At 38.8% G+C, this 21,622-nt stretch overlaps 1 protein-coding gene across 1 annotated transcript in view; it reads right to left on the minus strand.

Moving 5' to 3' along the window:
* The window catches only part of ARHGEF33 (Rho guanine nucleotide exchange factor 33), a 66,372-nt gene that overhangs the window by 24,035 nt on the left and 20,715 nt on the right, over window positions 1-21,622 (minus strand). Inside the window, exons 3-9 of the mRNA XM_046660831.1 lie at window positions 21,557-21,606; window positions 13,667-13,831; window positions 13,226-13,347; window positions 12,201-12,343; window positions 9,622-9,681; window positions 8,302-8,526; window positions 3,534-3,663 (exon numbers count right to left, since the gene is read on the minus strand). Of these exons, the coding sequence (XP_046516787.1) occupies window positions 3,534-3,663; window positions 8,302-8,526; window positions 9,622-9,681; window positions 12,201-12,343; window positions 13,226-13,347; window positions 13,667-13,831; window positions 21,557-21,606 (895 nt within the window). The remainder of the gene's footprint in view (window positions 1-3,533; window positions 3,664-8,301; window positions 8,527-9,621; window positions 9,682-12,200; window positions 12,344-13,225; window positions 13,348-13,666; window positions 13,832-21,556; window positions 21,607-21,622) is intronic.

The following is a 21,622-nucleotide window of genomic DNA, read 5'->3' on the forward strand; positions in this document are numbered from 1 at the left end:
CCAGCCCCTCCCTTTCTTTTTTTTCTTTCAAGAAATCTGCCTTCTGCTACACTGTGCCAGTGTATATGCAGGGTTGGAGAGCTGATATCAACATCCTTCTGGACTGTCCACTGGGGTAATAGCTTGAGATTTCAGGGTGGGGTCAGAGAAGGCTAACGCTCCCATCAAGTATAGCGGAAGCACATAAGTTACAGGAAGAGCGATGACCTACAGTGGCTTCTATACCAAATATTGAAAACAGGCTTTAAAATCTTTATATTAATTTAATAAGGATATTATTTGAAATTTGGGAGGAGTGTGGAGGAGGTGAACCAGGAGATGGAGAGCAGAGGGAGAAAGAAGTCGAGAAGTATAGACACGCTTAACCTATTTCATTCTTTTGCCTGGAGCCAGACTCGACTCCCAGAAGAAACTTTTTGACAATGATGAAAGTATTAAGTGCTCAACTTCTTGTCTGTTTCCTACTGGGGGTGAAATTATGGCAACGCAAATAGTTTATTCTTTTTAAAGCCTTCAAAGTAATTTCAACTCCCACAATACAGTACTTAATGAGGGAAATAAACTAAAAGCAATGAAGAAAAATCCAGTTATAGTTTCAAATTAATAACTTAGCTCTTGCCAGTTCACTTTTAGGCCAAAGTAACTCCTGAGCTTCAGCAGCAGGATGTAACCAAATTTGATGGGCATCGATAATGAAACATGTGCCACCTGGTGGTGATCTGTAGCATACAGCTTATTGAGTTGGTGCATGTGGCGCCCGAGTTTAGTTTATAAATCTAACTGGCAATCCTGTCAAGCTGACTTTGTCCCTCCCCACAGGCGTTCAGACAGGGCTGTTTGATCCTGAGGTTGTGGCTCTATCTGGGTGAATCAGACAGAAAAAGCCAAGAACTCCAACTTCTGTGATATTCCAACAAATGAGCAACAGCCCACAAGATCCACTCAGGCTTCAGCTGGCAGCCTGTGCCCCGCAGCTTCCAGCTCTTTCAGCCAGAGGCAGGGCTGACTAGAAAAGGGCAGAGGAGGCTCTTGAGCACTTCACTTTTTTCTAGGGAAAACCCGAAGTTTTATCTTATAGGTTTGAGAAGATATGACAACCTCAGGTTTGAGGGTCAGGTTGTAGCCATGGTGGATGTTATTTTCACCCCCAGGTGACTTCTCAACAGGAGAAAAAAAGTGCTGAAGGCTTGTGGTTTGTAACGGGAAAGGTAGTACATGTTAATAAATTTATTTTAATCTTTGCATGGGGAAAAATATCCACAGGGAAAAGGAGTGGTCTCATTGCATTCTGTATTTCATTCCACTGGTCTATTTAATGTACACATAGACGCTTCAGAAAAGCTTGGAAAAAAGAAGTATGGTGAGTGAAGAAGGATAATGAAAATCTAACCCAAGGGTGGAAAGATGGCAACAGCGCAATGCTCAGAACCAGAAACCTCATAGTAGTACTAAGAGTATTGAGTTGAAGGTTTTCTCTTCTTGTTCTATGAGAAGAAAAGAGGTTAGCTTTGTAATAACTTAAATGAGTAGCATTATCATGGATATGAGAAATAACTGTTATCTTACTTTCATTGAGGATTATGTGGCAGTTTTGATTTTTTTTAACCTCAAGATGTGGGGGAAAGTTCCACTCCTTCCTCAGTAATGCATCATAAGAGAACATCTTAGAGAACCAGGAAGTGACAGCAGGTAGAAAAGAGCTTCAGTGAGCTAAGAACCTATCCAGTATCCCTACTTGATAAATCAGCTGGGAGCTGAAGGAAAAGCTTATAGGCTATTAAGAGGAAGCCTGAGTGTTGAAATAGGGAGAGACAGAAAGGCTGCTTCTGTTTATCTGAGAAACTGGACATATTACTGTTAGTCAGGGTGGTTTCTTTGAAACCGTGAGGTACTCAGAGAAGCAGTGTGATATTGAAAGAGCACAAGGTACAGGGCCAGCCAGGCCTGGGTTTGAATTCTGGCACTAATTGGCTGTGAGGCTTTAAACTCTGGAGCTTCGTTTCTTCATCTATAAGGTAGGACTCACAGGGTTCTTGTGAAGATTTCGTGAAGTTATAAATGAGGTATCTAGCACAAGACCTGGTTCCTGTGATCCAGAATAAACAATCCCCTCTTTCTCTCTCATTGCCTGGTCCCTAAATTTTCACAGACTAGAGAGAGATGCTGCTGGCTTAGAATCTTAGATGCGGAGCAAAGCCGCACCGAAAGGTAGACTCGGCTTTAGACTTGATAATGTAAACTGAGCAGGTGTTTGGCAACAGCAAGATAGCTAGAGGCCATAGAGACTTCTCAGAGGGCTGAAGGGGCAATCTGGGAGGGTGGGACAAGCTGGATTGGGGTCTAGAAGGGGGAAGGAATTAAGTGGTCAGATGGAGAAGGAAGGACCAACGAGACTCTGGGTGGCCACTGAGAGAAAGTGAAGCCCAGTCCAGAGCCACTATTGCTCACATCTTTAGCTGTGCTGTATTACCCTTTCTGTTTGTTGTTACTTTCTATTTTGTTTACCTCAGTTTTGCAGTAAAATAATTCTTGAAAATAGTCAAGCCGCTTGTGGGTTTGTCAGAGAATACTTTCTCACTTCAGTCATTCAGATAGGTGAGCATTGTGCTTTGGTTACGTGGTATATTCTGACAGCTGCAAAGCCAAGTAAAACTGGGGGGATAATAAGGAGCAGGAAAACACAATTAGGGGCCTCCCTAGGTAGAGTCAATTTGTGAACCACCAGTGTATATTACCTGAGAGAATATTTAAAGTAATAATGCTACATTTGTCCATAATAGTCCATAATCCAGACTTTCCATTGTTTGGATTGGCTTTTTCCTCAATTAATCTGGATTATTACATCTTCATTACATTAGTCTTTTCCACCGAATCATTGTTTCCTCCTTCCTGCTTTCTCCCAACAGAGAGGGAAGCAGAGAAAATCTAAATATTATGAACGGATATAGATGGAGGAGGCTTGTCACTTGTCACTCATGCTAGCAGGAGGCTAGCATGCTCTTACACTACACTGCAGACCTTTGGAAGCATTGCCCCACGACGCAGGTATACACACACACACACAACACCACAGACTCATGCGTTATCCAGCACGATGGGATCACCTGAACGCATCATAAGAAAGGTCCAAGTTCAGAGTTACATCAGCCCTGTGTCATTTATCTAATGGCCACTTAGTGCTTCAGACCTCCACTGCATCCGTTCCCTTGTACCTCCAGGACACCCGTTATCCCCAGAGGACATGCAGATGGCAATAGAGAGCAGTGCCTTCTCTCCATAGGATTTATTCTCCTTTTAGGTTCTTAATAGACACGCCAGAGACACTGAAGGCCCAGGAGACTATACTCATTTTCTTATCTGCTGAAAATCTAAACTTGAGACTTGCCAGGGGTTACCTGCTGTCACTTCCTATTCTCTTTTCAAAAACTATTTCTGGAACTCTTCACAGGTCCCAGAATTCCCAAAGTGGAAACAAACAACTTACCTTAAATATTAATCAATCTGAAAAGCAAAGGCAATGAACACATGGATACCTTCTCTCTTTTGAATTCCTCTTTCCGTCTGACCCCTGGAATGTTGCCTTGATCTTCAGGATCAGAGAGATGTTAATGACGTATTTTCTTTCTGATTCAAGCAGTTCTAGAGCCACAGTCTGTCTTTTCGCTTTAAAAATAAACCAAAAGAGGGAATTTTTGTTAACCCCTCCTTCTCAAAACCCTCCTAAATGATAGAAAGCAATAAAAAGATGTGGAAAGCAATAAAAGAGACAGCAAGTTTTTGGAAGATGGAAAACGGGATGGAGGCATGGTAAATAATTCAGCAGAGTACAGGACACAAGACCTTGGTGTTCTCATCTGCTGAGATGCAGAAAGGCTCAAGGATTGGAGGCACCACAGAAAGTGTAAGTAAGGGGCAATGCTGAAAACAGGAGACATAGTCTACATAAAGTGCAATCGAATTTCCAGTTCCCCATTCCAATGCCAGATGGCTTCCTCATTTGCACCCCATGGGAAATGAGAAAAATTAAACTAGAGAAGCCCTGCTCTCTAGGACCTGGGTGAAAGACAGCAGACATAGCAGAGTCAGAGTTGAGATGCTAAAATGAAAATAAAAGGATTCAGAGAAGGCTTGCATACTCAACACGGAGATTCCCCTCAGCCCCTTTCCCTGCAGGTCCCAGAATGCCAGCAGCCACACTTATACTCTCCAGGCAAGAGACTGGAGCATCTTCCACTGGAGAAGCTGAACTGCCCAAGGGAAAAAGGCTAGAGACACTGACTCAAAGAGGTCACCTATCCAAAAGTTAATTTGCAGGCTGATTGGCCCATAATGAAGCCTACATATCGATAAGTTTGGCCAATACAGACTTTTCAGGTTTGTTTTTATTTAGGGCCTCTCTCTTAGATATAAGTAATTAGCTATGGATCCTCAGACATTCGAATCAAGCTTACACTGTAAAAGAAAGAGAAGAAAAAAGTGTATACACGTATATTTTTTGAAATGGGGAGGGGGAACCCTGAATAAACAGACAATGCAGGAACAAAAGAAAATTTTTTTTAAATCTTATAATTTATATCCTCAAAAAGATATGAGAAAAATATTCTAGCATTTAATAATTATAAGATGCTAATTTTTTTAAAAAACAAAATAATCCAAAAAAAGAAGAAGAAACTTTTTGGTATTTTTAAAAGATAAAAGAGTAGAAGATAAAGTCCAGGAAATCTCTTGCCTCCCTCTCTCCCCTCCCCAAAAAGAAAGAGATGTATTGAAGAAAAATAGAAGAGAATAAGATGGCAGTAGAGGAAATCAATCCAGGAAATCTGACATCAAATTAGCAGTAGTTTCAGAAAAAGGAAAGAAAATGGATGAGAAGATATTATCAAATTAATAATAGACAAAAAATACCAGGACACGTATTTCCAGAGGAAAAGGCCCATTGTGTTCTGCATAAATAATGAAAAAGAGGCACATCATTGTAAGGTACACTAGATTACTGTGAAAATTTAGCACACTAAAGATAAAGAGAAGATCCTAAAAGTTACCAGGGAGAAAAATCAGGTAACTTATAAAGGACTGGAGATCAGAATGGTATTGGACTTTCCAATAACCACATTAGAAGTTAGAAGACAATGGAATAATTGTTTCAAAATGATGAGGGAAAATGATTTTCTATTCAATTAAATTATCAACATTTGTGCAAGTATGCAGAAGCTGCTGGATGATGGTTTCCGTCAAAACAAGGAGTAGCTGAGGAAGGACACACAAGATTTAAAAACACACACACAGAGGAATCTAACATAAGAGAAAGATGAAGGGAATTTCTAGGAAGCCTGGGAAGTCCTTGGATGGTAGCAGTGCAATGGGCCAGAATGGAGTAGGGTGACAGAGGTCTCTAGGACAAATGCTTTAAAAATAAAAAGAATGTAAATGATAGATTTTCTGTGAATTGCTAAGAAAATTTGAAAATATCTATGTAAATGGAAACGTATACCATGTTCTTCAATTGGAGGACTCAGTACTCTCAAGATGTCAATTCTCTGCTAATTGGAATAAAAGAATATAGAATCTAGAATTAGACCCACCCATATATGATCACTGGACCGTCCCTATGCAATTCAACGTGGAAAGGAAAGTCTTTTCAGTAAACAGTGCTGAGGCAACTGGACAGCTATATGGGGGAAAAAAATGAACCTGAACTCCTTCCTCACACGACACATCAAAATTTATCCGTTATTAAGTCATAGACCTAATTGTGAAAGCTAAAATCTTTACAACCTTTGGATAGCAAAGATTTCTTGGAAGGACACACAAATCAAAATTGAACTTCATCAAAACTAAAAAGCTCTGTTCATCAGAAGACTATTAAGAAAGTGAAAAAGCAAGCCAAAAACTGGAGTAAAATATTCTTTTTTTGTTAAGGAAGATTAGCCCTGAGCTAACATCTGCAGCCAATCCTCCTCTTTCTGCTGAGGAAGACTGGCCCTGAGCTAACATCCATGCCCATCTTCCTCTACTTTATATGTGGGACGCCTACCACAGCATGGCTAGCCAAGCAGTGCCATGTCCGCACCCAGGATCCGGGCCGGTGAACCCCAGGCCGCCGAAGTGGAATGTGGGCACTTAACCGCTGCACCACTAGGCCAGCCCCTGGAGTAAAATATTCTTAATACATGTATCTGACAAAGAACTCATATTCAAAACATATTAAGAAATCCTGCTAACAGACAATAAAAAGATAACCCAATTTAAAAGTTGGACAAAGGACTTTTAGGAGCTTCATAAAAGAAGATATATGTATCCCATAAGCATATGAAAAGATGCTCAACATCATTAGTCGTCAGGGAAGTGCAAATTAAAACTACAATATGATACCCGTACGCTACGAGAAAGGCTCAAATTAAAGACTGACCATGCTAAATACGGGGAAGGGTGTGAAGCAACCGGAACTCTCAGACGTCGCTGGTGAGAACATAAAATGTTCCAACCACTTTTGTAAGCTGCTTGATGTTTTCTTTTAAAATTAAACATAATCCTATCTTATAACCTAAAGATTCTACTCCTAGGTATACTCCCAAGAGAAATGAGGGCATACATCCTAAAGAAGATTAGTACAAGAACATTCGTAGCAGTTTTATTCATAATAGCTCTAAACTGGAAACAATCCAAATGTCCATCAACAGGAGAATGGGTAAAGAAATTGTGGTAAATTTATTCAATGTGACTAATAAAAAGGAAAGAACCACTGAATGAATTACACATAACACATTACATTGGGAGAAAGAAGCCAGACACAAAAGACTACACACTGTATTATTCCATTTACATCCAGTTCAAGAGCAGACAAAACTAATTTATGGTGAGAGAAGTCAGAATAGTGGTTCTGTGGGTGGGTATTGACTGGAAAGTTGCATGACAGAACATTCTAGGGTAATAGAAATAGCATATATCACGGTCTGGGTAGTGGTCAAAAGAGGGTTTACATATATAGAAAGTCAATGAGCTTAAACTAAGGCTTTGTGAATTTTAGTCTATATAAATTAACCGTCAATAAAGTACTGATAAAAAAAAAGCAGGATAAACTTTTTTAAAACATGGGAGCAAGTACCAGAAGAAACTGTTGAAAGAATTTAAAGTGGTGGCTGCTGTTCTTTGTAACACACCTTTTTGTTTATTTTCATGTATTTGATAATAAAAAATAATTTTAAAAAATTACCTCCCACAGAAAAAGGAACTCTCATACACTGCTGGTGGGAATGCAAACCAGTGCAGCCACTATAGAAAACAGTATGGAGATTTCTCAAAAAATTAAAAATAGAACTACCTTATAACCCAGCCATCCCAGTACCGAGTATCTATCCAAAGAACTTGAAATCAGCAATTCCAAAAGTCTCATGCACCTCTATGTTCATTGCAGCATTGTTTACAATAGCCAAGACGTGGAAGCAACCTAAATGCCCGTCAACCAATGATTGGATAAAGAAGATATGGTATATATATATATATACACAACGGAATACAACTCAGCCATAAAAAAAGATAAAATCATCCCATTCACAACAATATGGATGGACCTTGAAGGTATTATGTTAAGCGAAATAAGCCAGATAGAGAAAGACGAACTCTGTATGACTCCACTCATAGGTGGAAGTTAAACACAGAGACAAAGAGAACTAATTGGTGGTTACCAGGGGAAAGAGGGGGTGGGGGGAGGGCACAAAGGGGGGAGTGGTGCCCCTACAACATGACTAACGATAGTGTACAACTGAAATTTCACAAGGTTGTAAAAAAAAAAAACAAAAAACAGAACAAAACAAAAAAAATTACCGCCCACAAAATAGTTGGAGGGAAATACCATTGTTTGACATGTAGTAAGTGTTCAGTAAGGACTGATGATTTGAAGGAAAGGAAGGAGGGAAGAAAGGATGGAGGAAGGGAGAACAGACCCTGTCACAGTGTTGGACATTTTGGTGGTAGACACAAGATTCATATATTGAAAATTCCGCATCACTGAATAAGTGGCTCACAAAATTCTGCCCTCTTCTCCACCAACCTTATGCCTTTTTTTCCCCAAAGCACTACATTACTAAGTGTCATGGATACCCAGAACCAAGGTGGTAGTCCCAGCTGGCCATGTGACCTCAAGTGGGGCCCTTCACCTCTGTAGGCTTTAGTTTGTTCATCTGAAGAGGAAACCAGAGAGAAGGTGGTCTTGTATGTCCACTGAATCTAAATTGCAAGGATTCTAGCCCTTAGGTTTCCTGCTCTTTAAAATTTCAGCCTCCATTCCCCCTTGGAACTTACCAGCTAGAGAGGTTTCACATAATACATTTTCCAAGGAGCTGTGTCTGCCCTGGCTAGTTTCCTTGAGTTTATCTGGGTGGTCTTTTGTGACGTATTCCTCACCCCATTCTTTACCATCCTTAAGTTGCCTCCACACACCAGATGGGAGATGGCCCTTGGATTGGATATCAGCTGAGAGGCAAGACTTAAGGTTTTCTTCTGCTTCTGGAGTTGTTGGGTTCATTCCTGAAAAATAATACCTGCCATCACGATCTGACTTAAAAAAAGAATTGTATTTGTTACTAACTCTTAAATATTATACCCCTGTTTAGTGACAACTATCTCTTGAGAATTAAATATATCAATTAAGGATTAAAAGTCTTCACAGTGGCAAAGGATTGCCTTTCTCTGTTTCTGGTCTGTACATCCTCTACTCTTTGTATGTAGTGTCTACTAAATAAGGAATTAAAAAAATAAATTTATAAAATAATATAATTAGCTTATAGTACTATCTATTGGCTCCTCATATTTGCTTCCTTTCAGGTGCTTCCTTTCACACTACGAAAGAAAATACAGAAAGAGGAGGAAGAACAGTGCTAAAGATGATGTTGTCTTTTGAAATTTGTCCTCCTCGGCCCTGATGATGGTAAGTTGCAGAAAGGAAGGAGGAAGGGAGAGAGGGGAGATGAAATAATTTATAAAATTCTGGTGAATTGTCTATTAAGTAAATTATTTTATTTATTTATTTTGAGGAACAGTGGCCCTGAGCTAACTACTGCCAGTGCTCCTCTTTTTTGCTGAGGAAGACTGGCCCTGAGCTAACATCCATGCCCATCTTCCTCTACTTTATACATGGGACGCCTACCACAGCATGGCATGCCAAGTGGTGCCATGTCCGCACCCAGGATCTGAACCAGCAAACGCCGGGCAGCTGAGAAGCGGAATGTGCGAACAGAACCACTGCGCCACCGGGCCAGCCCCATAAGTAAATAATTTTAAATTAAATTAACTATAAAATATGTGGTCCATAGAAAATTTAAGTCATGCTACATACACCTGTGAGTTCTCAGCAAAAGTTAATTCACTGGTAATTGAAATGAGCCAGAAAGAACCAAGAAAACTGGTTTTGTCTTAACCTTCCCTACCCCTTCTCTCTCCTTGGGTTTAACTGAGTCATTGACTTACTCCAGCACACGTCTTGGAATCTTAGAAACCATAATGCTTTATCTTGCCCGTGTTCTTTCATGCCTGGTTGGGGACTAAGGGAGCAGGAGCAAGGAAGGTAGAAGAAGGGAAAGGGTGGAATTACTAGAAGAAAAGAGAACTCAAGGAGCCACTTACCGGGACCCATCATTCCCTTCACATTACTATCTCCTACATGCATGGATCGGGAATCTTGGGCTGCAAAGAAAGGAAAGTTTTCAATCAGTATTCATTCCACTAACATGGACTAGCATGTTCTATTCAGGCACTGGGGACAGACTCACAGAGTTTACAGTATACTGGGGAAGACAGCAGTAAAAAAAGGAAAATTACAATATAGTATGGCAAGCACTATTTTCCCATTTGCAAAAAGACGTAATAAGTGGTACCTACCTCATAGACTACCATGAGAATTAAATCAGTTAATATTTGCAAACTGCACGCAGTAAGAGCTAAATTATTGTTTAACTACGATGGTGAGGATGGTAATGATGAGAAGAGCCAAAATGATGTTAAAATGTGAGTCAGACCCTGTCACTCCTCTGCTTAGCTCTCCAATGGCTTCGCATTTCTTTGTAAAAGCTGAAGAACTTATAATGATCATAAGGTCCTAAAATGTCTGCCCCCCTCCTCTGCCTGCTGCTTCTTTTCTTTTTTTAAAACTCCATCTCCCATTTTTCCCCTTGTTCGCTCTGTTTTAGCCTCACTGGTCCTCTTGCTATTCCTTGAACATGTCAATTACGTTCCCACCAGGACCTCGGCACGGGCTGTTTCCTTTCTTCCCCTCTGTATCCATAAGCTAACTTTCTCACCTCCTTTAGGTCTTTACCTGGCACCCTCTCTAAAATCAGACCTGCATTTCCTTATTTTTCTCCTTATCACTGTCTACCATGCCACATATTTTATCTATCTTGTTCATTGTCTGCTTCCTTCAGAACAAAGGCTCCATGAAGACAGGGCTATTTGTTGTTTTGTTCATAACTATATCCCACCCCTTAAATCAGTGCCTGGGGTGGATGGATGGATGGATGGATGGATGGGTAGGTGAACGGAGAGATAGAAGGAAGGATGAATGGGTAGCAGAATGGCCAATGCCTTGACTGCAACCTCTCAAGAGAGCTTGAGCTGAGGCACCCAGCTAAGCTGTGCACAGATTCCTGACTCAGAGAATCTGTGACATAATGAACGCTTGCTATTTTAAGCTAATAAATTTTGGGGCAATAGATAACAATTGTATCATTTTATAATTAACTGTAAGTAAGCCAACCCTTTCTGAAAGTTTGGTCCTTTGACCCTGAGTTTTAACATAACCTACCAACAATCGTATCCAGAATGTCATATTATGGAACATTATTCCCAAATTTCTGCAGCAACTCGGTAGAATAAACTATGTTATATAAACCATGCCTACATAAGAGGGAAAGAAGGAGTTACCGCTAAGCAGCTAACTTAAATCCATCTGGGCACTTTGCAAATATAAAGTATGGTCTTTTATTTTGTGAACACATTCAGCTGCCCCAGATCTGGCATTGCTCTGACCTCTAATTTCCAAGCCCATCCTGTATTCTTCCCTATCAAAATCCTCCTTTTATATCATGCTCTCCATGACATGGAGCAAAGAAAATAGAGCCACCTGTGATGAACCCATTCCCCACGTGGATGAAGTGAGTCTTCCCAGGCTGCACTGATCAGTATGTAAAATAACTACACAAATGGGTAAAAAACTAAAAATAAAAAAGCAAATCTAAACTTTGAAGTTAATACTGATTAAAAGCCATTTGACTTAATTTTTAAATTCAGTTATTCAAAACACATTTATTGTCTATGAATATATGAGTGAGCTCCACTCACTTAAGCGATAAGGGTGGGAAAGCACCAGTCCTGCCCTTGAGGAGCTTACAATTGGTTGAGAAGGCATTGAGCTTCTTTTGGAGACTTTCTACATGCGACCAAAAAAAAAGGAGAAGAAGAAAATTCATCTAAATGATGTTAATATCTTCATTCATGCTCCTGTGTATAAGGTGCTTTGCTTGACATTGCTGAGGATACAAAGACGTAGCAAACATATGACCGAACATGGTTACAGACATCCCTTGGAAAGCCAGTTTCTTCAGTACTGCCTGCAAACAATTTTCTAGTATCTGTTCTGTCATCCCTCAGATCAGGGATGTGGTGGTGACTATTTCAGCCCACAGACAGCACCAGCTCTGGTCTTCCAGGGAAGGAGGAAGACAGAGTTAGACGACACTGACATCACTGCCTGCCAGTTAGAGCAGATATGATTTTCTCATATGAGTGAAACCTTTGCTGAAAAAAAGGCAGAACACACAATTTTGTGTCTATGCAGAGAGACAAGGATTGAGAAGTAATGTGGAAAATAAAACGATTTATTAGAGTGAATAATTTTTTTAACATTTTTCTTCTATGGTTGTTATAGTATTATTGTGCAATAAATTATTTCTACTCCATTTGAAATTTAGAATACTCAGATTAGCATTTTCCCAAAAGAGAAAATCTTTTAAAATTTGGAAGACTCTCCTAGTCTCTCAGATCCTCTGGATTCTTCTAAATTCCAGACACAAGGGGAAAAATTCTGAGCAATACTCCATCTTCCTCTAATGAGGATGGAGGACGTAAACCCATTCTTACTATTCTTACGTCTTTAGGAATCAAGGGGGAAAATGCATGGCTAATTCAGTATGCTTTGTCAACTGTACCTTTTTCATAGGCCTGAGAAGGCAAGAGGTTGGTAAAGTCTTCACTGGGAAGAACAGGCTCAGGGATATTGATCGAACGGAAAGGACTGCCTTGTGCTTGTGGAGGCCCAGCCGGTGAGGTGTGTTCTTCTTTTTGAGTTTTCCTGTGGAAGAGAAACAAAGAGTCTTAATACCTGATGGGTTAAGAAGAGAGTCAGCTCAGAGTAACTCAAGAAAATTTCTAAATTATTAGGTTGAACCATACAAAATTTCTTTTTTTGTAAATTAAAAATGGTTAAACACCAACAATTCATATGGTTCATCTTAATTCATTACCAAAGCTGGAGAAAAAATTTCAAATACCTATAAATCACCTTTTAATTGTAATATCCACATTCTTATTTTTCTGTTACTGACTTCCCTATCATCAGAGTCGTTACAGAGTTTGCAGTGGGGACAATTTGCTTGAGATGATTGACATTCGCTTAACAAAGCAACACAAAGGTACCCGGAAGCAGCAGGTCTTCCACTGAAAACAATAAGCCACTCTCCAGGGTCACATAATATTAAAAATGTACAACAATAAAGATTATATATGTTTAGTGTTGAAACTTTACTTGATTCAACCTGGTTGACATATTGTTTAACATAAATTTATTTTCAATAGTAGAAGTAAAATAGTAGCATTAGAGAAATTTTGGAAAATTAATTAAAAAGAAAATCACTGGCGACTTCAGTATCTTACAACAACCATTTTCAACTATATCTTTCTAGATGTATTTTACATGTTTTTACAGTTGAAATCAAATTCTACATGCCACTGCATATCATTTTCATTTAACTTCCTATTGTATTAAGTGCATTTTCTGTAACAGTTTCTATCTATTTTTAGTATTAACCAACTCTAATGGCTCTGTAACATCCATCCCATGCTGGCCCAGTGGCCAGCTAGCACTATGCCGACAGCAGAGAAGATGTTCCCTGTGCCTCCATAAAAGCCATTGCTTATGGGTTTGCCTTTGGTAAATTTTTTGTAAGACACTTACTTGGCTTTCACTTTTCGAGATTCTCTTCGCTTTTCCTGCTGAAGTTGTTCAATTTTCTGTTGCATTTCTTCTTGTTTGGAAGTGATGGCCTGGATCATTGACATGGCATTGCTCAGCTCTTCCTAGGAAAGAAGAATCGATATGTATTTAATCTGGTATATGGGATAAAAGAACATAACGTAATATCTAGTACATGGTAAGCTTTTAATACGTATTTGTGGAATGAATGAGAGATGAAAATTTTACTTCTATTGTGGCCTCTGATTTTAACACAGAGATCCAAGAAAAAAAAACATGACATAGATGTTTTTCCATGATAATTAGTGAATGAGCCAAAGAGAAAATTCCGATATTTGGCTGTTATGCAAAATGCGAAGTTTTCTACTTCTGATATTAAAGCCAAGAATCTCTCTTCAGCAGGGACACAAAAGACGAGCCTACCTTGAAATAGTTTAATGAATTCTTCATCTCGGTAACTTTTTCTTCCATGGAACATCTGCAGCTCTTAACCTTCTCTTCCAAAGCATATTCTCCATGTTGAATTCTTGACAGTTCTTGCATTGCTTCCGTGAAACCAGTTTTGAGTTCAGAGGCTAGGGCCTGCAACTAAACAGTACACGAAGAGTGAATTCAACTTGCTATAAATTATTATAAGTAGTACCATTGACCCCTTGGTTTTTTCTGTTGTTTGAGAAATCAGGCTCTTGAAAATCTACAGACCTCATTTACTGGTAGACTAAAGTTTGGACAACTTAAAACAACCTTGGCCCATTCATCTAGGGAAAAGAGGGTCCTTTTTATACAGCACATGCTAAAGCTTGATAGTGACAAGAAATCAAGCAAGTAATTAAGTTTACAAGTATTCCTGCAAGCTGCTATTTATTCTAACACCTTTGATTAAAATGAGATTTTTAAAAACCTTGAAAAGCAACATATGCATGTGAAAGACAATCTTGATTGGGTAACTCTTCAAATTCCATGAAAGAAGGGATGGGTCATATTATCCCTACTTGTTAGGAGAAGAAGAAATTCAGTTCTTTTTTTCCTTAAAAAAATTAAATGATAAAAGAGTAATAACTAAGCATATCTGAGAATTTCTTTGAAAGGGAAGAATTTATTTTTATATATATGCTTAGACGATGTCATGGAAAAAGAGAGAATGACATTTTCAGTGGCAGTGGGCTTTAATCCATAAGGAGGGCACAGAAATATCTACAATGGTAGGAGCTCAGCACTGTTGTTCACAGGGATATGAATTGTCTTCAGCAGTCAAGCCTGATCATGTAGGAATGCACACATTGGACTTCTCTTGTCACCTTCCACACCATGAAAAGGGTGTCAATTTTGGAGTCAGATAAGGTACAAAGGTACAAATTCTAGCTCTCTCCTACAAGTACCAAGACCTTTGGCAAGTTTTTTAACCTCTTTGCAGCAGTTTCCTCATCCATAAAATAGCTATAGTAACATCTATTTCACAGGGCTACTTGACAATTAAATTAATAAATGTAGGTAAAGTGTCTGCCGCCGTGCATGCTTGGTGTTCGAGAAATTTTAATTCTCCTCCTTTAAGTTGCAAATCAAAAAGTTAAGCACAAAGGGCTGATCCGGTAGCATAGTGGTTAAGTTTGCACACTCCACTTTGGCAGCCTGGGGTTTGCGGGTTTGGATCCCGGGTGCAGACCTATGCACGGCTCTTCAAGCTGTGCTGTGGTGGCATCCCACATAAAAAAAACTAGAAGAAGATTGCCACAGATGTTAGCTCAGGGACAATCTTCCTCAAGCAAAAAAGAGGAAGATTGGCAACAGATGTTAGCTCAGAGCCAGTCTTCCTCAGCAAAAGAAAAAAAGAAAAGAAAGAAAGAAAAAAGTTAAGCACAGACAGAAATGTGGAGAAAATGGAGCACTTCTAAAGTTCAGTTTTATTTATTGAACAAATGTAAAAAGTATTTTCAACAGACAGAAAGTTTAGGTAATAATAACAATAAGATAATAATAACATTACTTTCTTGACACTTACGATCTTATGCTCTGCTAAGTAGAGGAACTCTTACTACAGATCTCTCTTTAAAACAGAACTTTTTAGTAGGTTCATTCTATAATTAAAAGTATCCCCCAAGTATTCTTATCTTAAAGGGATGGAAATTAAAATCCAGGTGCCTTAAAATTCCATCAAATGTATATTTCTTAAACATTCCGTCAAATGTATATTTTTGGAATCTGCTCGTCCAAATGGTTCCAACTTGCAATGGCACCTCCCACTATAAAATGACTTAGTCTCCTATACCATATTTTTTAAAATATAGGGTTTTGTGGTCCACTGTGCTTCACAAAATTTTCTTTCGAGGGAGAAATAAGACAAACCGAAGAGATCATTCTGAGGAAAAAAGCAAGATGTCAAGTGTTTGGGGCTGGAAGACTGGGAAACAACATGAACAATGTTTTTCATTCCAATCATTTTTTATTTTAATTAATCTCTGCAATGGATTTCAGCGCGTGTCCTAATTCAGTCAATCACGGTGGATTAACTCACTAAATCAACTACTTTTGATCTGGTAATTCTCATTATATAAATTCATCTTCTGTGAGCAAAATAAACAAAATCAACGGCTATGTAATATCAAAGCAAAATTTATGCAAGTTTTAAAATTGAAGGAAGGAAATCTGACATTCATTCAGGTGCTCCAAAATTCACTCAGGTTTCCTGCTTGGAAAAAAAAGGGAACCACTATCCGACAGAAATAGGTTTCATTATCACTGCTTCCTGAGGTGAATGAGTGGAGTTTTCCCCAGGGGCCAAAAGACAGCAGGAGGGTCCTAGGGAAAAGGACTCTTTCTTACCTGTAGAACCCCAACTCTCAAAAAATTAAGAACTATCAAAAATTTTCCCTAACAGCCAGGTTAAATAGGGACTTTGGGAATTTTGAGGTATGAGCCCATCTCCTTCCCATATTTTACTTTGATCCCCTTGGGTACCTGCCACAGAAGTAACCCTACTGCTTTATAAACAGCTTCACAACCGCTGATCAGTCAAGGAGGAGATGCCAGGTGAGCACAATCACACAGCTGAGACAACATCTCACCTTTAAGATGCTTAGGGCTCTTAATCTCTTTAGCTGCTACAGACTGGTTTTCCAGTACCAACTGGCCATTCTTTTGTGAATAAAAAATATTCTGAAGACATGGACTTAACATCTTTTTTCTGCTCTCTCTTCAGCTTTCTTATTTGGCAGCCCACAGCCCACCCCAAGGATTAGAAATGGGTGTCTACCTTGTTCTCCAGCGAGTTGAACACGTTCCTCATCTCGTTGATTTTTTCATGAAGCTGCTCTAGAGAGGTTATGATCCCTCCATCCTGCCGCTGGAGGCGGGCTCCCACCGGAGGCAGGTTCAGGGAAGACTTGTACTTCGAAGCCTGGGGTACCACAGAGGGCATCTTAGGCTCAAAGAAATAGGGGAAAGGAGTCTGAATTCTTCCTATTTCCTGCTCTTAATTTCTGTTTCTCAATTTTCTTTACTTTTCTGGCTTCTTAACTCTTCTTAAGATGAATTTGAGTCAATGTCTTCCAACTTTTTTTCCACCAAAGATCCCTCAAACTAAATATTCATAAATTATGCCAGTAGTTCCAATTTGTTTCTTACACAGACTTCTCCTTCCTTTCTGTCCCATTATCAAGGTCAGAAGGCTACTCTGAGGCAAATGCAGGGGATTGAGCCTGTGCCTTGAGAACTCTGCAAAGTCATAAATGTCAAGATTTGAGAAACTTCCACGAGGTGTGTCAAATTCCTACAACATCTGACTAAAGGCTCTATAAGAGCAAAAACCCAGGTGTTTTGAAGTAGCACATGATGGCAAGGATGCCAAGGTAATTGCTCTGGTTTCCCCCTAAACCAGGGTTGCTACAGAAGAAATATGGTCTTTCTACAACTTCCATCTTCCTAATTTTAGGCCTCTTTATTAATCCCCAGAAAATGCTATGATTTAAAACACAAAGTGGGCAGGAGTTTATTTGAACTGTCAAGACTAAATTCCCCAAATCTACTCCTCTACATTCTCTGCAGAGGTTGACCCTTAACCTCCCTCTTACAGGGCATTATTGAAGCTGATATGAAGCCTGGTGTATTGGGAATTTATCTTATCCATCCCTGGATGTAGCACAGGCCTAGTAGAGTTAACTTCTCTAGTGTTAGAAGACATTCCTCAACAGTAAAAAGAGACTGGGGCTCAAATAGGACACACAAATTCTAGAAAACTGTCAATGGCAGTTTTGATGATGAAACCTATTACTGTAGGAGTGGTTCCCATAGTTTTCAATTAGAGATCCTTTCAGCACATACTCATTTTCTTAAATTATTTCCATTACAGAGAAAAAGAAAAAAGAGAATCCCCCCAAATCTCATTACTTTAATACAACCATTAATGTTTTGGCACATTTCTTTCTGTTTTGTTCTGTGTATATAAATATAGATATTTATATGGTTGAAATCACACTACAGATATATTTTGATTCTGCTCCCCCCTTTTTTTGCCTAACATTCTTATAAACCCCTTCCCATAGCCTTCAAAATTTTTCCCAAGTGTCTATTTTTAATGGCTACATAATATTCCATCCTATGGGTGTGCCAGAGTTTACCTACCCATTCACTCTTGTTGGAAATTTATGTTGTTTGTAATTTTTCAATATCATAAATAATGCTGACATATAATGCTTTTTTAAAAAGCTTTTCCTGTGTTTCAGATTATTTCCTTAGGATAAATTCCTAAATATGAAATTACTGTGAGTCAAAGGATGTTAGGTAGTATTTGAGCCAAAGAGAAATCTACTATATTGGAGGAAGACAATATATTCAATTAATTAATAAGTATACAAAATATATTTGACCAGAGGGCTTGAAAAGTTATAATAATATAGTTGAATATTCTTGGAAACACACTGTATGATGTGTAATGTTCTAAATTAGTGTATGTAGAAAAACATGTCTTGGACATGATATATGAAACATTAGTAATATAAATGGAAGAAGCTGCAGTGTTTACATTCCTAAGGCTATAAGTGAGCCAAAAACACAGTTGGAGTTCAAATCATTAGTGTGAGGATTGAGCTAAGACTAAATTGTGCAGTTACATCTGTTGCCTTAATTGTGGGACCCTCTCCCCAACTTCTCATGTTAATGGAATCATAATTTAAAAATCCGTATGCAAAATGAAATAATCAATGGTGAAGGAGCACAATCTGGCTCTGGAAAAGAGATTGGGATGGACTTTGTGAGGGCTATGTACAGTGGACAAAGGACGAGAGAAAAAGGGAATAGACCTGGGTTCAAACAAAAGGGAGGAAGTACACTGAACCAGTACACCCAAGGATCAGTCGGTGCATCCACACTGACTCACCTGTCCTGGCAGTCATGCTACCTGGAATGCACTCGGAGATGCGAGTGCTCATTCTCCTCTTGGCTTCTGTGCCCTGATTTGGGTCACCGTACCTTATTCTTACCAAGGAGGTAAAGGCCATCCAAAGCACAGGGAGCCAATGAGGAGTATGAATATTTTAACACTTTTACTGCATTTTAACAATGATTTTCCTAAAAGTTTCCACCAATTTACACACACTCATCAGAACTAAATATTATTAATTATTGTATTATTTGTTAATTAGGTGGTCAAAAAATAAGGCTCTTTGTTTTAATCATTGTTTCCTTGAGCTTCAACCTGTTCTTCTGTTTATCAGCCATCTGTAATTTACTTTGGTAAACTGTCTGTGTTCTTTGCCCATATTCTACTGAGGTCTCAGAAGCCTCTTTTTTATTGATTTCCATGAACTATTTGTATATCATTAAGCCTTTGTAATATTTTTGTAAGAATTTTCCGGATTTTGTTATATGCCTTTGAACTTGTTGAAAATATGTTTACATTGGGAGAATTTTAAATTGTGATGTGGATGAACCCTCTAACCCTTTCCTTAGTGATTTCTTCCAGTGCTTTTTTACTTAGAAAGATATTTCACATCCAGAGACAAAATAAATATTGACTTATTCTAAACTTTTATGGCTTGACTTTTTATATTTAACCTTTTAAGCCCCTTTGGAGTTTATTAGAACCAGACAATTTTCCAAGCACCATTTGGCACCAGACTGAATGACTGCATCAGACCTCCTGGTTCAAAGCAATATATACGTCTTGCAGATATTCATTCACTCATTCATTCATTCAACTAACATTTATTGAATATGTATTATATTCCAGGCGCTGCAGTTTGTGCTGAGAATACAATAGAGAGAAAAATTGACTAAATCCCTGCCCTTGGAGCTTACATTCTAGAGAAAGAGACAGACAATCAAAAAACAAACAAATTAATATTTACTATAATGTCAGGTAGGGATGGGTATATATCAAGAAAATAAAATAAGAAGATAGAGAATGGCTGAAATGTCATTTTGTTTCAGATTTCGTATTCTGCTCTGCCTTTTTAGAATAGATTGTGCTCTGTTATAGTTAACCTCTCCCTGCTCCTCCCCTTCCTCTTCCTCTTCTTCTTTCTTTACTTCTGCTCCTTCGTCTTCTTTTGGTTAAATGTTGCTTGGAGCACACAGACTGGGACTTAGGAAGCTTTCTTTTAAAACAAAGGATGGGGTTATAATCACAGCATCACAGAGGTCATATAGACCAACTTCACTTGCACTGCTTCATTTGTTCCACTGTGAATAGATGTACTTGGATTTGTGATACAATAAGAGAATGAGGCCACCCCCACTGCAGCTATATTTAGCCAACATTCAGGGAGTGACCTACATAAAAATTTTAATAGACTTTAAATCATACCTGAGTTTAAAGAGATACACTCATTCAAATGCCATACACAGGTCAGACGTGAACAGAGGGAGGTGGGCAGGGAAGGCATCTGGAGGTCTTGGACAAGTGAGGCATCAAATCAGCCCTGAGTGAAGACTCACTCCTGCTTCTAGGACTTTGTTCAAGCTGGTCCCTCTGCTTGAAATACCCTTCCCCGTATACACTTACCAAATGAGCACCTTGTCCTTAAAAGCCTGGTTCAAACCCTGCAGCCAATATTAGTTCATCCCTCCCCCATATCCCATAGAATGTTATCAATGCCTCTGTTGGAATCCTTCCAACAGCCTAGCTTGTATGAGCTTTTTATTGTATGTGTTTTCTGCGTTGTGGACGCTTAAAAATCAATGAGAATGTCTGTTTCATCTCCCATTGGGCCAAGCAGTAGATTTTGCACATAGTAACTGCTCAATAAATATGCATTCAATTGAAATGAGGCTGTTTCCTTTATGCCCCTCCCATTGCTGGTGTGGGTCTAGGAGCAACATGATTAAAAAATATTTTCATAATCCTGTGCTGGCTTGCCCTAATTGGGCCCACAGCAATGATCACTTGCATGCTGTTTCTGGGAACTAGTTGTCATTTTTACTTTATTATCACTTAAACTCAACAAACCTAAATAACATCTGTTACCCAAACTATCTGTTCTGGATTCTCATATCTCTATTTGGGAGGCCACTTTTTTTCCTAGTTACCAGGGTTAAAAACCTTTAAGTTGGCTTTAAGCTAACTTTGAAATCACCATTTCTCCCAACCCACACCAAGCCCTCTCAATTCTTTCTTCCTTGTATATTCCAAATAATACTGCCTTAACTCTAGAGAGGAGCTTGGTGGGGATTAGGTTACCCTAGCCCAAGCTGCTTTTACATACAAATTATGTCAGAATAAACTTGCATGATTTTTAAGGACAGAATTTCCTTTAAACTTACAGTTGAAAGGTAGAAGTCAAATAAATACTATTTAGAGAACCAAAGCAGGCTGATGTGATCCTCGTTGCAAACATATTACATAATGTTTTGCAGACTACTTATAAATTAAATTATTCCTATTGTTTTAAAGGAATTTAAAAACTTTTTCATCCACCATATTTGAACATTTGCATTGGAAACGCCCTTTCAATTCTCAATTCTTTCTGCTAAAATAGGAAACGAAGAAAAACAGATCTTGCTCTCTCCGTCTCTCTGATGAAAATGTTATTGCGTGGTGTAAGGGCCATGGCGATGGTGGCAACAGGCAAGAAAAGTGGAGCTGATGTAGGCATGGTGGTGCTGTATTTTATAAACTGGATAAGTTGTGCTTCAATAATCAGTTTTCTCAAAAGTACAATGTGAATGGTGCTCTCTGCCCTGCCTATCTCACAGTCTTGTTAAGTGAACAAATGCAATGATATATGTGGAAACATTTGCGAGTGCTAAAAAAAATTACACATAAAGGACACTCATCACTATTACATATAGGATCATTCAAAACAATCTGTTTGTCTTTACCTGGTAAATCTGTGTGGAAGGATTATTCATCGGAATATGTTCATTCTCTCCTGTAGGGAGAAAAAG

The sequence above is a fragment of the Equus quagga genome, chromosome 5 (assembly GCF_021613505.1).
Source record: "Equus quagga isolate Etosha38 chromosome 5, UCLA_HA_Equagga_1.0, whole genome shotgun sequence".
NCBI lineage: Eukaryota > Metazoa > Chordata > Mammalia > Perissodactyla > Equidae > Equus > Equus quagga.